Source organism: Anabrus simplex, chromosome 1 (genome assembly GCF_040414725.1).
Source record: "Anabrus simplex isolate iqAnaSimp1 chromosome 1, ASM4041472v1, whole genome shotgun sequence".
Taxonomy (NCBI): domain Eukaryota; kingdom Metazoa; phylum Arthropoda; class Insecta; order Orthoptera; family Tettigoniidae; genus Anabrus; species Anabrus simplex.
Genome location: NC_090265.1, coordinates 1,144,236,673 through 1,144,250,107, shown reverse-complemented (window position 1 = coordinate 1,144,250,107; position 13,435 = coordinate 1,144,236,673). Strand labels below are relative to the sequence as shown.

General features: G+C 38.6%; 1 protein-coding gene across 4 annotated transcripts in view; it reads right to left on the bottom strand.

Moving 5' to 3' along the window:
- Nucleotides 1–13,435, bottom strand: part of Fbl6 (F-box and leucine-rich repeat protein 6) — a 113,285-nt gene that overhangs the window by 63,724 nt on the left and 36,126 nt on the right. For all 4 annotated transcript variants that reach the window (XM_067150663.2, XM_067150671.2, XM_067150657.2 and 1 more), the window contains exons 3-4: nt 8,374–8,537; nt 8,127–8,296 (exon numbers count right to left, since the gene is read on the bottom strand). In XM_067150663.2, the coding sequence (XP_067006764.1) occupies nt 8,127–8,296; nt 8,374–8,537 (334 nt within the window). The remainder of the gene's footprint in view (nt 1–8,126; nt 8,297–8,373; nt 8,538–13,435) is intronic.

Here is a 13,435-nt window from a genome sequence, read left to right as displayed (position 1 = left end):
TCTAACAATGACAACAGAAGAGTTGATATTTGGCCTCTCTGAGCATTAAAGAAAGAGACAACTAAGGATAAAGTTTAACTGCATTCTACCGTACTATCATCAGTAGTCAAAGCAAAAGGCGTTATTTGCAAAAGTTCATTTATTTTCTTTTTTGTCTCAGATGCCGAGTATTGAACTAAATCTGAGGTTTTAGTTCTTGCACAAATATATTTCTGAGATATCTTAGAGTCAGGGAACATTGATCTCAATAAATTTCCAGCGTAGTCTGAAAATGATAACGGAATATTATGCTCCAAAAGAAATTATACGAACAGCAATTCAGCATTTGTCACCACAGAATCATTCTACCTAAGAAAGCAGCGTCTATCTACGTAGCTGGCCGTGATTTCACAAAGCTCACGGGAAACAAAAGGAAGTGACGACCAAATAACCGCCAAATATGTTTAGTTCCCAACTTACAAACATTGAAACGAAGAGGGTTGACCAGTAATGCTCTAAGGGATAGAACATTTTTTCTTCTTTCCTTTTTTCCATAGAAATTAATTTTTATCATGATAATGTTGCTTTTCCGCAATAATTTCCCCTTTGACTGTAATCACGAAGTGAAATCCGCAATCATTATGGACAATCCGTAATAGTTAGCACCTCTGGGCCGTGTAAGGCGTTGCGTTATACTGCAACAAAATCACACCGGCGCTCAATTTTCCCTGCTGCTTTTCCTTAATTGCCTTGTGCAACCTGTTCAAAGTTTGACAATACGAAGCTGAGTTGATTGTCATTCCTTTCGGCATAAATTCCACGTGTACCACACCATCCATGTCAAAGAACATTGTCGCCATTACCTTTCCTGCTGAAGGTTGGACCATGGCCTTCTTTAATGGCAGTGATATGGTGTGCACTCATTCCATCGATGTTCTCTTTGTTTCGGGGGTTAAGTGGTGGACCCACGTTTCATCCCATGATGACTTGCCACAGAAACTCGTTGCCCTGCACAGAATACTATTGCAAAAATGCCAGTTGACGATTGGAAACATCGGTGAGCAGACGTGGGGCCCATCTTAGATACAGTTTACAAAGTCCAAGGTGTTGGTGAACAATGGAGAACACATTGCCATACAAAATGTTCAGCATGCTGGAAATTTCCTGCAATGTTATGCACCGATTCTCTCTAATGATCCCAACCGTGCGGTCAAAATTTGCAACGGTACTGGACGATGTGGGCCTGCCTTCGCGATATTCGTGTGAGATCCGTGCGTCCGGCGTTAAATTGCTTACACCACTTTACAATACCTGGGCAAGAAATTGTACGCTCACCATATACAGCAGTGATATTACGATAAATTTCCGTGCAATTGAGCTGTTTAGCCCATAGAAATTTGATCGTTGCACGCACCTCCAATTTGGAGTACCAATATAAATTGTCCGTTATTGGACATTATAAATTTTCCTGCTAACTCATTCCTGGTTGCCAGCGTTTTGCTCCCCGTGTGCTAGGCTGGGCTCATCAGTTGGTACCTAGTACACTTACCAAGACGCTGGCTAGTGCATACCGTGGAGGCCACTGCGTAGGCTACTCGTAGCCACCGGCAGTGCCAATGCACTATGAGAACTTTGTCTCATTACCAACAATTGATGCCTGCTTGGCCATCAGATAATATAGATGCTGATTCCCAAAGGGAATCTGAAATATTTGTTCCAAATGAGTAAATTTATAATACCAATATAAATGGTCCGTTATTGGACATTATAAATTTTCCAGCTAACTCATTCCTGGTTGCCAGCGTTTCGACCCTGCAGAAAAAAGGGATAAGGGTATCGTGTTATCATATAATTAAATATTGATACAAAAGAACTTAATGGCCAGTCATTTGTCTCTGTCAGTTCAGCAGTAGGCCTACCACACAGTAAACCTGATCACTGCTTTCATTTGAATTATCACCTTACGCCGTCAACTTCTCTGTTCTGATACCTGCGTGTTGGCATTTCAAGTGACGTCATCTTCACTGCCATCTCGTCAGTCTATCAGCCAAGCTTCATTCTTTTTAAGCCATGCACTGCAATCGAGAGCATACGAGGTCTTGTCTTTTTGAACCTTTTAAAAATAATTTCGTTCCTGACTATAGAGTCTAAACAGTGTGAATCTATTCTCAAATGGTTTCTGGAGATGGTCTCTGATATTCCCAGTTGGTATATATGTAGCAGAAGCCACTCCTTCCGAATAAAGCCATGCTGTAGAAGGCATGCCAAACCATCAGCTGATAACTAGCGTATGTTACGAGTTGTACTTCCGAAAGTAATACATAGTAACTGGAAACATTCTTTTGGTAACTGCGGCTGTTGAAACACAGACTCTTATTTTTAAGTACATTTCATGCTTGTTCTCTACATTTATCACATCAGGATTTACGTAAACAGCTGTCCATGGGATAAGACAGACCACATTGTTTAGGTTAGGTATATTATCGCCCTGATAGTGCCAAAAGTTCCTCGACGGAAAGAATAAAAATAAATAACAGGAAAATATACCGCACTTACGGATATCTACAGGTGTGGCGGTAATGCATTTTATTATCATAATGTTTAATTTTGTACGTTTGTTGTCTCTTTTTTTTATTACCGCATACCCTAGTATATTTTGATTGGTGTCTCCGAAAATCGTTTAAAGTACGTGGGGACATAAAATTATTATTATTATTTGTTAGGTACGTTGGTGAGTAAAACAATCGTTTTAACTGAATAGCTTTCCTCACATTTTAAACTTACTTCTCTCCAAATATATACCTATAATGACCCGAGTTACGAGATATTAAACGACCACTTTGATCTCGCCTGATGTATAAACAGCAACAACCGAGAATATTTCTCAACTAAAGTAAACTCATTTCCCCATCCCGAGGTGGTACAGCTCATTTTAGACACACCCCAAGTGGAGGGGAGTTACACGTAGTGCTTTTACCACATATCAACCTTCCTGCCATTCGTAAATCACTGGCAGTACGGTACGAGGAATCGAAGTCAGACTCCCGAGAACAGCAACTAATTGTGCTAACCATTACACTGGCGGATTATTATTAAGTACAAAACACAGGCATATAGCATGACTGATGCATGCTTGCAATGTGTGGGTCGGACACGAAGCTAGGCCTATTCACCTATTTGTGCGACGTCATCAGAGCTGCAGTAGACCTACACTACGGAGGCAAAACATTTCTTAACTACGAAACACAGATATACCACATGGATTCGACATGTTTTCATTGCGTAGGTCGTACGGACGAAACTATTCACAAATTTGTGCGATGTCATCAGTGCTGCAATAAGACTTGTACCCGCTTCAAAGCGGAATTATTGTTGTTCCCTGACAAATTACATTGGAGGGTCTTATATGCGAGAGGTTTTTTTTCATTTACTTCGTCTTGAAAAGCCAGGGGGGTCTAATACAAGAGTAAATATGGTATGTGCTAGAAGACATGAGACATGGTGGTACATTAATAACTAACCAGTAGCGACGATTATGAATGCAAGCACGCAAACGTGCATGAATTATCATACAGGTGCTGTATGTCATTTTGTGGGGTGGAGTTTCACACCTGTTGCATATGGTCAGTCAAATCACCGACTGTTAATGCTGGTATTGGATGACACTGGATTTGTAATCTCATAACATCCCATCTGGGTGGAGACTGATGTTCTTCATATCTTTGGTCTCCAACTGACAACTTCTACAGTGTACCAAAAGAACGTTATGCCAGGTTTTTTAATATTCAAACAATAGGGATGGGTTACACCAAACTTGTCCACAAATGTAATAGACAGTATGCGCTTACTACTTCTCATTTGTCTGCATGTTATTTACTTGGAGAATTCAGAATTTGAGGAAGACTGGTAGCATACATCATTATATCATATCAGTCTCGATTCTCAGCTTCAAGAAATAAGCAATACAATACTTTAGGCTGATTCCAGAGAATATTCCACCCAAGTAGGAAAAAGTAAAGTTTAAAATAAAACAATTTGTTTTATGATAGATAAAACATGATATTTTATTAATTTTATGATATGTATTAATTTATTAATGTCTTTCAGTTTTTAATTGTGCGCTTAATTGGACCTTTATGTAGAGGCTAAATTCATTTGATATTTCTCAATAGTTTTAGGAATTCCTGTTTATTATGATGTTACAAAAATAATTATAGTAAATAATTATAATTATAGTAAATGTTAATTCTAATGCTCTTTCTCTTCGCAAGTAATTACAGAAACCAATACAGATAACCCTAACGCTCCCTCACTTATTTAGGTTATTAATAGTTTATATAAAGTGTAATAAAGTGACAAATTTATAGCTGCAGGCCATGTAAACACGTGACGAAAAAGGTATAAAAGTTTCTGTAGACGAAAAGTGCGTTGGTGATTTGAATAAAACTTAGTATGCAAAGCCAATACTGCACACCCTTTCAAGCTGCTACATCATACATACATACATAATCATTATAGACTGTTATGCCTTTCAGTGTTCAGTCTGCAAGCCTCTGTGAATTTACTAAACGTCACCACAATCCTCTATTTGCAACTAGTGCTGCGACTTCATTTAGTTCTATACCTCTTATCTTTAAATCGTTAGAAAATGAGTCTAACCATCGTCGTCTTGGTCTCCCTCTACTTCTCTTACCCTCCATAACAGAATCCATTATTCTCCTAGGTAACCTATCCTCCTCCATCCGCCTCACATGACCCCACCACCGAAGCCGGTTTAAGCGTACAGCTTCATCCATCGAGTTCATTCCTAAGTTAGCCTTTATCTCCTCATTCCGAGTACCCTTCTGCCATTGTTCCCACCTGTTTGTACCAGCAATCATTCTCGCTACTTTCATGTCTGTTACTTCTAACTTATGAATAAGATATCCTGAGTCCACCCAGCTTTCACTCCCGTAAAGCAAAGTTGGTCTGAAAACAGACCGATGTAAAGATAGTTTAGTCTGGGAGCTGACTTCCTTCTTACAGAATACTGTTGATCGCAACTGCGAGCTCACTGCATTAGCTTTACGACACCTTGATTCAATCTCACTTACCATATTACCATCCTGGGAGAACACACAACCTAAAAACTTGAAATTACCGACCTGTTCTAACTTTGTATCACCAATCTGACATTCAATTCTGTTGAATTTCTTACCTACTGACATCAATTTAGTCTTCGAAAGGCTAATTTTCATACCATACTCATTGCACATATTTTCAAGTTCCAAGATATTTGACTGCTGGCTTTCGGCACAATCTGCCATTAAGACCAAGTCGTCAGCATAGGCCAGACTGTTTACTACATTTCCACATAACTGAATCCCTCCCTGCCATTTTATACCTTTCAGCAGATGATCCAAGTAAACTACGAACAACAAAGGTGAAAGATTATAGCCTTGTCTAACCCCTGTAAGTACCCTGAACCAAGAACTCATTCTACCATCAATTCTCACTGAAGCTCAATTGTCAACATAAATGCCTTTGATTGATTTTAATAATCTACCTTTAATTCCATAGTCCTCCAGTATGGTGAACATCTTTTCCCTCAGTATCCTGTCATATGCTTTCTCTAGATCTACGATCTATATCATTCGTAAAAAATTTCAAATGGATTCGTACGAAGCTGATAGTAAAATACGTCGCGTGTTTACAGCGTTCTTGCGAGCAGGCGAATGGGAAGTTCCCCGCTGCCGCAACGCACTGTCGACAGGATTCAGTTTCTGCGTCACGCTCACTTGTTAAGGACGTATTTTAGAATAGCAATCGACGTTCACACTGAGGTGATATTTAATAATGCCGCTTACTCACAAAAAACAATGTAAACGGTATTGTGAGAAGAAAGACGACGCCTGCCCAGTTACGCGTACACCGCCAACAGGTACGAGAATCGGTGAAGAAACACAGATCTCAGATAAACTTCAGGGCTTATCAACAGTTACTTTCTGTTCTACAAGTCCAACAACACAACCATCAACATCGATTGCAAAAAAACATTGGGAAAGCTGTAAAGCGTTTGGAGCATGCTTTACCAGTCAGAGCGCGGAAGAAGCAGCAAGTTGTTTCTGCGCCGAGTGTAAAATTTGGTGTAAGTTCATGTACTTCCGGCAAGCGCAGGAAGTCTTCACTTCCAAATCAAGAAGTTCTTATATTTCTCAATCCGAATGATATCAGTTGGCCATCTCCTCGAGCAAAAGATTTTATCTCCGTAAAGGACAGTTCTGAACAAAAATAAAAATTTATGTGCATCACAATGCAAGACACATACAAAGTTTTTAAACAAGAATACCCACATCATGCAATCGGTTGGTCTTCTTTTGTGGACTTCGACCAAAGTACATTTCTGTGCACTACCAGGAACACATGATTTTCATTATGTGGAGCTATTCAAAAATATATTCTGTAGTTCAGGCAAGAAAATATTATTCTGAAACTACTACCAAACACTAAATCCAGACTAAAAGATCGAAGCTGATGACAAAAATCCACCCCGTGATACGGCTTTTGAAGTGGGTGACTTCGTACTTGGAAATTTTTTTTTCGACACAGATAGGTCTTATGGCGACGATGGGATAGGAAAGGCCTAGGAGTTGGAAGGAAGTGGCCGTGGCCTTAATTAAGGTACAGCCCCAACATTTGCCTGGTGTGAAAATGGGAAACCACGGAAAACCATCTTCAGGGCTGCCGATAGTGGCATTCGAACCTACTATCTCCCGGATGCAAGCTCACAGCTACTTGAAAATACAGTGGAAAGAAATATTAAAAATATTATGTTTGTACCATAACTGAAAATAATGGTGATATTTATTTTGTAACCAATTTTTGCAAGTGCAACGATGAAGCTGAACTGTACTGTGAACCACTGAAGAAAGACGAGTGCTTTTTAAATGTAAGTGAAACTGAAAGAAAATTACCGGTGACTTGTTTTACTTGTGGGAAATGGTATTTTGATGAGTGTATACCAAAAGCTGAATGAACAAATTTTTTTCATTTTATTATATTTTTTCTGACCAAGCTTTCATTCAAACTGTAGGCTACTTAAGCGTTGAATGTTCAGTTATTTTTAAATATTTTAGTTCAGTGTTAAATAAATGTGTGACAATTCATAAAAACGTTTTTTAGGTAGTCCACTTGTCAGTACCAGTATTGTAGTCATATACCTTATTATTATTATTATTATTATTGTTAGGAATGAAGCTTGTAGTTTTATGTGACCGATAATCTCAGTATCATAAGCCAAGGGACGTAAATTTTTACGCGAAATCTAAACCACCAGATGCGACTTTCACCTCGAAAATCACACATGCATTAATCGGGACTCGATCCCAGTCCGTCTTGATGATTCCAAACAGCTTGACCATTGCGCCATCAGTCGCTTAAGTGCGGCCAGTATCCAGTATTCGGGAGATAGTAGGTTCGAACCCCACTGTCGGCAGCCCTGAAGATGGTTTTCCGTGGTTTCCCATTTTCACACCAGGCAAATGCTGGGGCTGTACCTTAATTAAGGCCACGGCCACTTCCTTCCCTCTCCTAGCCCTTCCCTGTCCCATCGTCGCCATAAGACCTATCTGTGTCGGTGCGACGTTAAGCAACTAGCAAAAAAAAAAAAAAACTAAGATATTAAATATACATTTTATCATTCAGTGATCGTATTTGATGCGGAGTCGAAGATTTATTAGCCCCTCATGCCATGTCGTCATAGCATTGATTCGCGTGTGTAATCCCGTGACAATCGCCTTTAACTATATTACACAGACATTACGCAACTTACACATTTGGTTTTTTTGCAAAATGTACCTTTGTCCTTCTTGTAAACAATATCTTAACATTACCAATAAAAGTTGCTACAACGCGCAGAATTTAGAAAAAACATAAAGTTATGTAAAGTCAGAAGTCCGTTCCATGCAAACACCGATCGCTACGTTTAAAATTTTATAAAATCACGTACATCAGGTTTACAATGAAATTTGTGGAGGTTGTTAAGTATCATCTAGACGTTATTATGCATAAATTTAGATGGTAAGTTTCATATACATGTTTTTAAATTCTACCTTGGGAAATAGGCATACTGTATTTTAATAATTCGCAAAGGCATCAAAAATACTTACAGTGATATTAGAGAGGTCCAGACGAGACAGAAGAGGACAGCTTGCAAAAATTAATTTAAGATTCTCGCCAGTGAGTCCCGTCCAACTGGATAGACTCAAGCCTCGCAGCTGTGGGCAAAAGTTCGACAAAGTCTCCATGGCACTCTGCATGGCCACCATTTTCCAGCCACCTAGGTAACATTCATAACATTAAAAGTATTTTTGTTGTAAAGAGACAATGAAGAATGAATACTACTTCTCTACCTACCAACATTGAGATCTTGAACATCTATGAGTCTGTTCTCGCAAAGCCAGCGAAATTGTGCATTTGTCTTGTAGCGATCTTTCATCCATGGCCCAGTGAGGTCAATGTTACTCCATAATGATGGACTGAGAGCAATCTTCCGCCATAAACGGCACACTCCAGATGCCCTGAAAAAAATAAATATGTTCTAAGCGACAGACATTGTTCAATTTCTACATAAAACTATCAATACACCTATTATAATACTGACAAAACCGACTCTCATCAGCTTTCCAATTGGTGAACAAGTTGCCTCAGTGACTCGGAGAAGAGTTTCAGACTTACATTCTCCAAATACAGATATATTTCAGTCAAATTAGTAAAGATTTGAATGCTGAGCTAAAATCCTGGCACCTCATTTAATAATTGTTGCCTAGTTAAGGACTTCTAGTCGTGCTCTCAGTATCAACTCCACTCGACTCAGCCTTAGAGACTATCTAGTAGAGTGCAACTTTTCCTCAGGTAGCAGAACATCTAACTTGCTGCACAGGCCACCTAAATGGCACCACTTCAGAATGTTTGCAATTAGGTAAAAAGACAACAACAACAACAACAACAACATATTATTATTATTATTATTATTATTATTATTATTATTATTATTATTATTATTATTATTGAAGTGTGCTGTACAGCACAAAACTCCTAGCCCGACTGACCCAGGTTTGAATCATGGAAACTTTGGGCATCACCCAAAATCTGTTTCAAAAATGACCAAGGTAAGCTGATTATGAGGTACAAATAGAACTGTGAACACTTAGCTAAATACTTACCTTCCAGAAAACACAAAACGAACTTCATGATTCAACCCTGCTGGATAAACTGGAAATTAAGGAAATTATCAAGAGCTAAGAAAATAACAAAGCATATGGCAAGGATTCAACTGTTGTTGAACTTCTGAAGTACGAGGGAGATAACTTACTGGAACAACTTGAAATACTTTTTCAACAGATCTGGCTCACAGGAGAGATTCCAGATAAATGGAGAATCCACCCACTGCACATGAAAGGAGACAAAACAAATGTCTACTAATCGCCTACAAGATACTTTCCACAGCACTCCAGCATAGAAAAAAAAAAAAAAGATCAAAAGCTAGTAGAATACCAAGCTGGCTTTAGAAAATGACTGTCATGTGCAGAAAAGATTTTTACCATCAAGAACTTACTCAAACTGAAGACATTAGCAGCAGGCAAGAAAGAGATCCTGATATTTGTTGACTTCAAAAAAGCATAACACTCCATAGACCGGAACACATTAATAGAAGAACTTAAAGACTTTGGAATAGATGATAAGACTACAACACTTATGTGACAATGGGGAACTATCAGAACCCTTCAAAATAAAAAAAGTTTAAGACAAGGAAATGATCTCTCTCCAAACTTGTTCAATTGTCTTTCACAGAAAGTTATCAGGGAATGGCAAAAAGAAATGGAATTAGATTACAGCAAATAATAAACCTCATGATAGTTCCACACTGACTTACAAATCAAGGATCTAAGAGAATTTTTATTACAAGTCCACCTTTCAATACAATTTAAATCATATTCAGAACCCATATTCAGAAAATCACCAAGTTCAGCTCTAAATGACTTCATTGTGTCAATGCAGCAGGAGTTATTGCATGTTGAATCCAGTCATGTGGCAGTTTTTTTCCCAGAACATGTTTCAGCTCTCAATGGGCCATCCTCAACTGGTTAAAACCATTGACAAAGAAATCATAAAAACTACAAGAACAGCATAAAAACATGATACATAAATGACTGATGATGAGTCATGAATACTGAAAAAGTTCTTTTTTTTCTATTGGCTTTACGTCGCACCGACACAGATAGGTTTTATGCCGACGATGGGACAGGAAAGCGCTAGGACTCCGTTATGAACCCTTTACCTGACCAACAACATTTTACATTCCACCCTGTTACTGCTAATAAAGTTAAAAAAGTATTATATTCTATCAAATCAAAAGCCAGAGGAGTGGATGATATCCCTATAACTTTCTTACACAACATTATTGGTGCTGTTTTACCAATTATTACCCACATTTTCAACTACTGCCTTAAAAGCGGAACCTTTCCTTCACTATGGAAACTAGCTAATGTTATCCCTGTGCCTAAGAAACCTGACTCCTCCCTACCATCCGACTATGGACTAATTTCTATCTTACCAGCGATATCCAAAGCACTCGAGCGTCTGGTTCATGAGCAGGTGTTGGAATACTTAAACAACCATTCTCTCCTAGACCCTTTGCAATCTGGCTTCAAGAAGGGACACAGCATAGCAACTGCCCTGTTCAAAGTGACTTAAGACATACGGCACGCAATGGACCAAAGACTGGTGACAATACTTACTCTCCTCGATTTCAGTAGCGCATTTGACACTATAAACATCCAGACTCTATTAAACAAGATGCAATCTTACTACTTTGATCAACAAACTATTAATTTCTATTCATCGTACCTCAAAAATCGCGCGCAACGTATTATAATCCTTGATCAAACCTCTCGCTGGCTAACCAGGAAGGAAGGCATGCCGCAGGGTAGTGCTTTAGGCCCATTGCTCTTTATCCTGTACATAAATGACATTTCATCTAATTTAAAGAACTGTAGCTACCATATTTATGCGGACGACTTACAAATTTACTGTCATTGTAAGACCTCTGATTTGCCTCATGCCATAACAGGCATCAATGCTGACCTTCAGCAACTTAATGCTTACTCCTTGAAAAATTCCCTCCTCCTTAACCCCTCCAAGACACAAGCAATCATTATTGGCTCTCAAAAATTGTTGGCCACACTAAGATACGAAACTATTCCTCCAGTTATACTGAATGGTAGAGTTATACCATTCAGCCAAACTGTGAGAAATCTTGGAGTGACAATGAACGAAACTTTAAATTGGTCTGAATATATTAAGAATGTGTGTAAAAAAATATTTTCGATACTTCATTCGGTTAAAAGAAACAGCGATATTTTACCTTGTAATGTGAGAGTCAAACTCATACAAACACTAGTGCTTCCCGTCCTCGACTACTGTGACGTCATTCTGGTAGACGCAACAAAAGAGCAGACTTTGAAACTTCAGTGAGCGCTTAATTGTTGCCTTAGATTTATATACAGTCGGAGTTATGATACACATGTCACCCCATACTATCATACTATTTCATGGCTGAAACCTTTCAAACGACGAACGTATCACATACTGATACAGATATACAGACTGCTCTCTGAAGACAGACCACCATACATTTCATCCCAGCTTAAGTATTTGTCCTCCTTTTACAGCAGTAATACCCACTCTGGTTCCTCCCTTTCTATTCCTGTTCACCGATCCTCTATGTACAACAATTCCTTTGTTGTGGCAGGTTCTAGACTTTGGAATTCCCTGCCTGTCAGTGTCAGAAATTCCACCTCATTACTTAAATTTAAGACTGCTTGCCGAGACTACCTGCTGAATGCAGCTGACTAACTTGTATGACTGGAAGATCGAATGAATGTGAGTTAGAAAAGTGTAATGTATTTTTGTGTAAGTTATTATTTACTGTATAATATTATGTACTCAAACTCTGCTCTCAATGATTTTTTGCTACTTGCTTAACGTCGCACCGACACAGATAGGTCTTATGGCGACGATGGGACAGGAAAGGACTAGGAGTGGGAAGGAAGCAGCCATGGCCTTAATTAAGGTACAGCCCCAGCATTTGCCTGGTGTGAAAATGGGAAACCACGGAAAACCATTTTCAGAGCTGCCGACAGTGGGATTCGAACCTACTATCTCCCGAATACTGAATACTGGCCGCACTTCAGCGACTGCAGCTATTGAGCTCAGTGAAAAAGTTCTTAAAAAAAGCAATTTAGCATGTATATCTTAAAATATACATCCTCTTGTTTCAATCTTGGTAAAAAGTTAACAATTTGTTTCAGGATGTTCTGGTCGTAAAAATGGACTGAATATTTATTGAGCTGAATTGTGTGGAACACTTCTTGAACTATGGTGGATCCGTTTTTACTCTTACGACAGAGTACCTTGGATGAAAAATGTCAACACAGAAACTCAAGTGTCAGAATTATTGGCAGTTCTTTAATGCCTGCTGGAGTCTAGGAAAAAAAAAAAAAAAATCTAAATAAGTACTTTATTATGTCTGGAGGCCTAGGGAGTCTCATTTTAATGCCATTCATGGCCCTTGTCTTTCTTTGGCCAGTATCTAAATTTTTTGAAGTGTTGGATCCTTTTCAATTTTTCCTTCTGATTAGTGTTAATAGAAGATGGTTACCCAGATGTACTTCCTCTTAAAACAATAATAATCACCACCACCACCACCACCACCTTATGTCCACAGTTGATGATTCGAGAAACTGTAGCATGATTTGCCTGTTCTAGTGGTTTACAGTAGATTAAAATAAGACTTGGATGGAGCCTCTGGATACAATTTACCTGAGATGAGATTTGCATTGACACGACCCATGGCATCGGCTGTATTGCCAAAGGCAACCCATATTCAGGAAATCACCAAGTTCAGCTCTAAATGACTTCATTGTGTCAATGCAGCAGGAGTCCAAATAGTTCTTTTGAAGTATTGATTCATCTGGAATATTGAATTTTCAGTATTTGTGTAGGAATGCTTAAAATTTTGGCACTCCAAGTTCATACCATAGTACATTTGCAGCAACCATGGCAATGCACTAATAATTAAATTCACAGGTACAAGATGAAGAAGGTTCCATCACTACTCATTTTTCTTTGATGGAGCACATTTATTATTCCTCATATAAAGATCAGTTTTAATACCTATTACTCTACCTGAAACTTCCTACAACAGCCAAAGCATGTGACACACACTGTGCAAAGATCAATTTTACTATCACTTGTATAGGCATCATCTACTGAAATTCAATCTTTTAACTTGGATGCTAGTTTGGATAAGACTGGTGCCATAGTGAAGACTAACGGTAAGAATAAACTTCTCAAGAAAAGTGGAAGAGCAATTGTTTTCTTTCACAACATACCCAGAGGGTAACTTTCTCTCTGT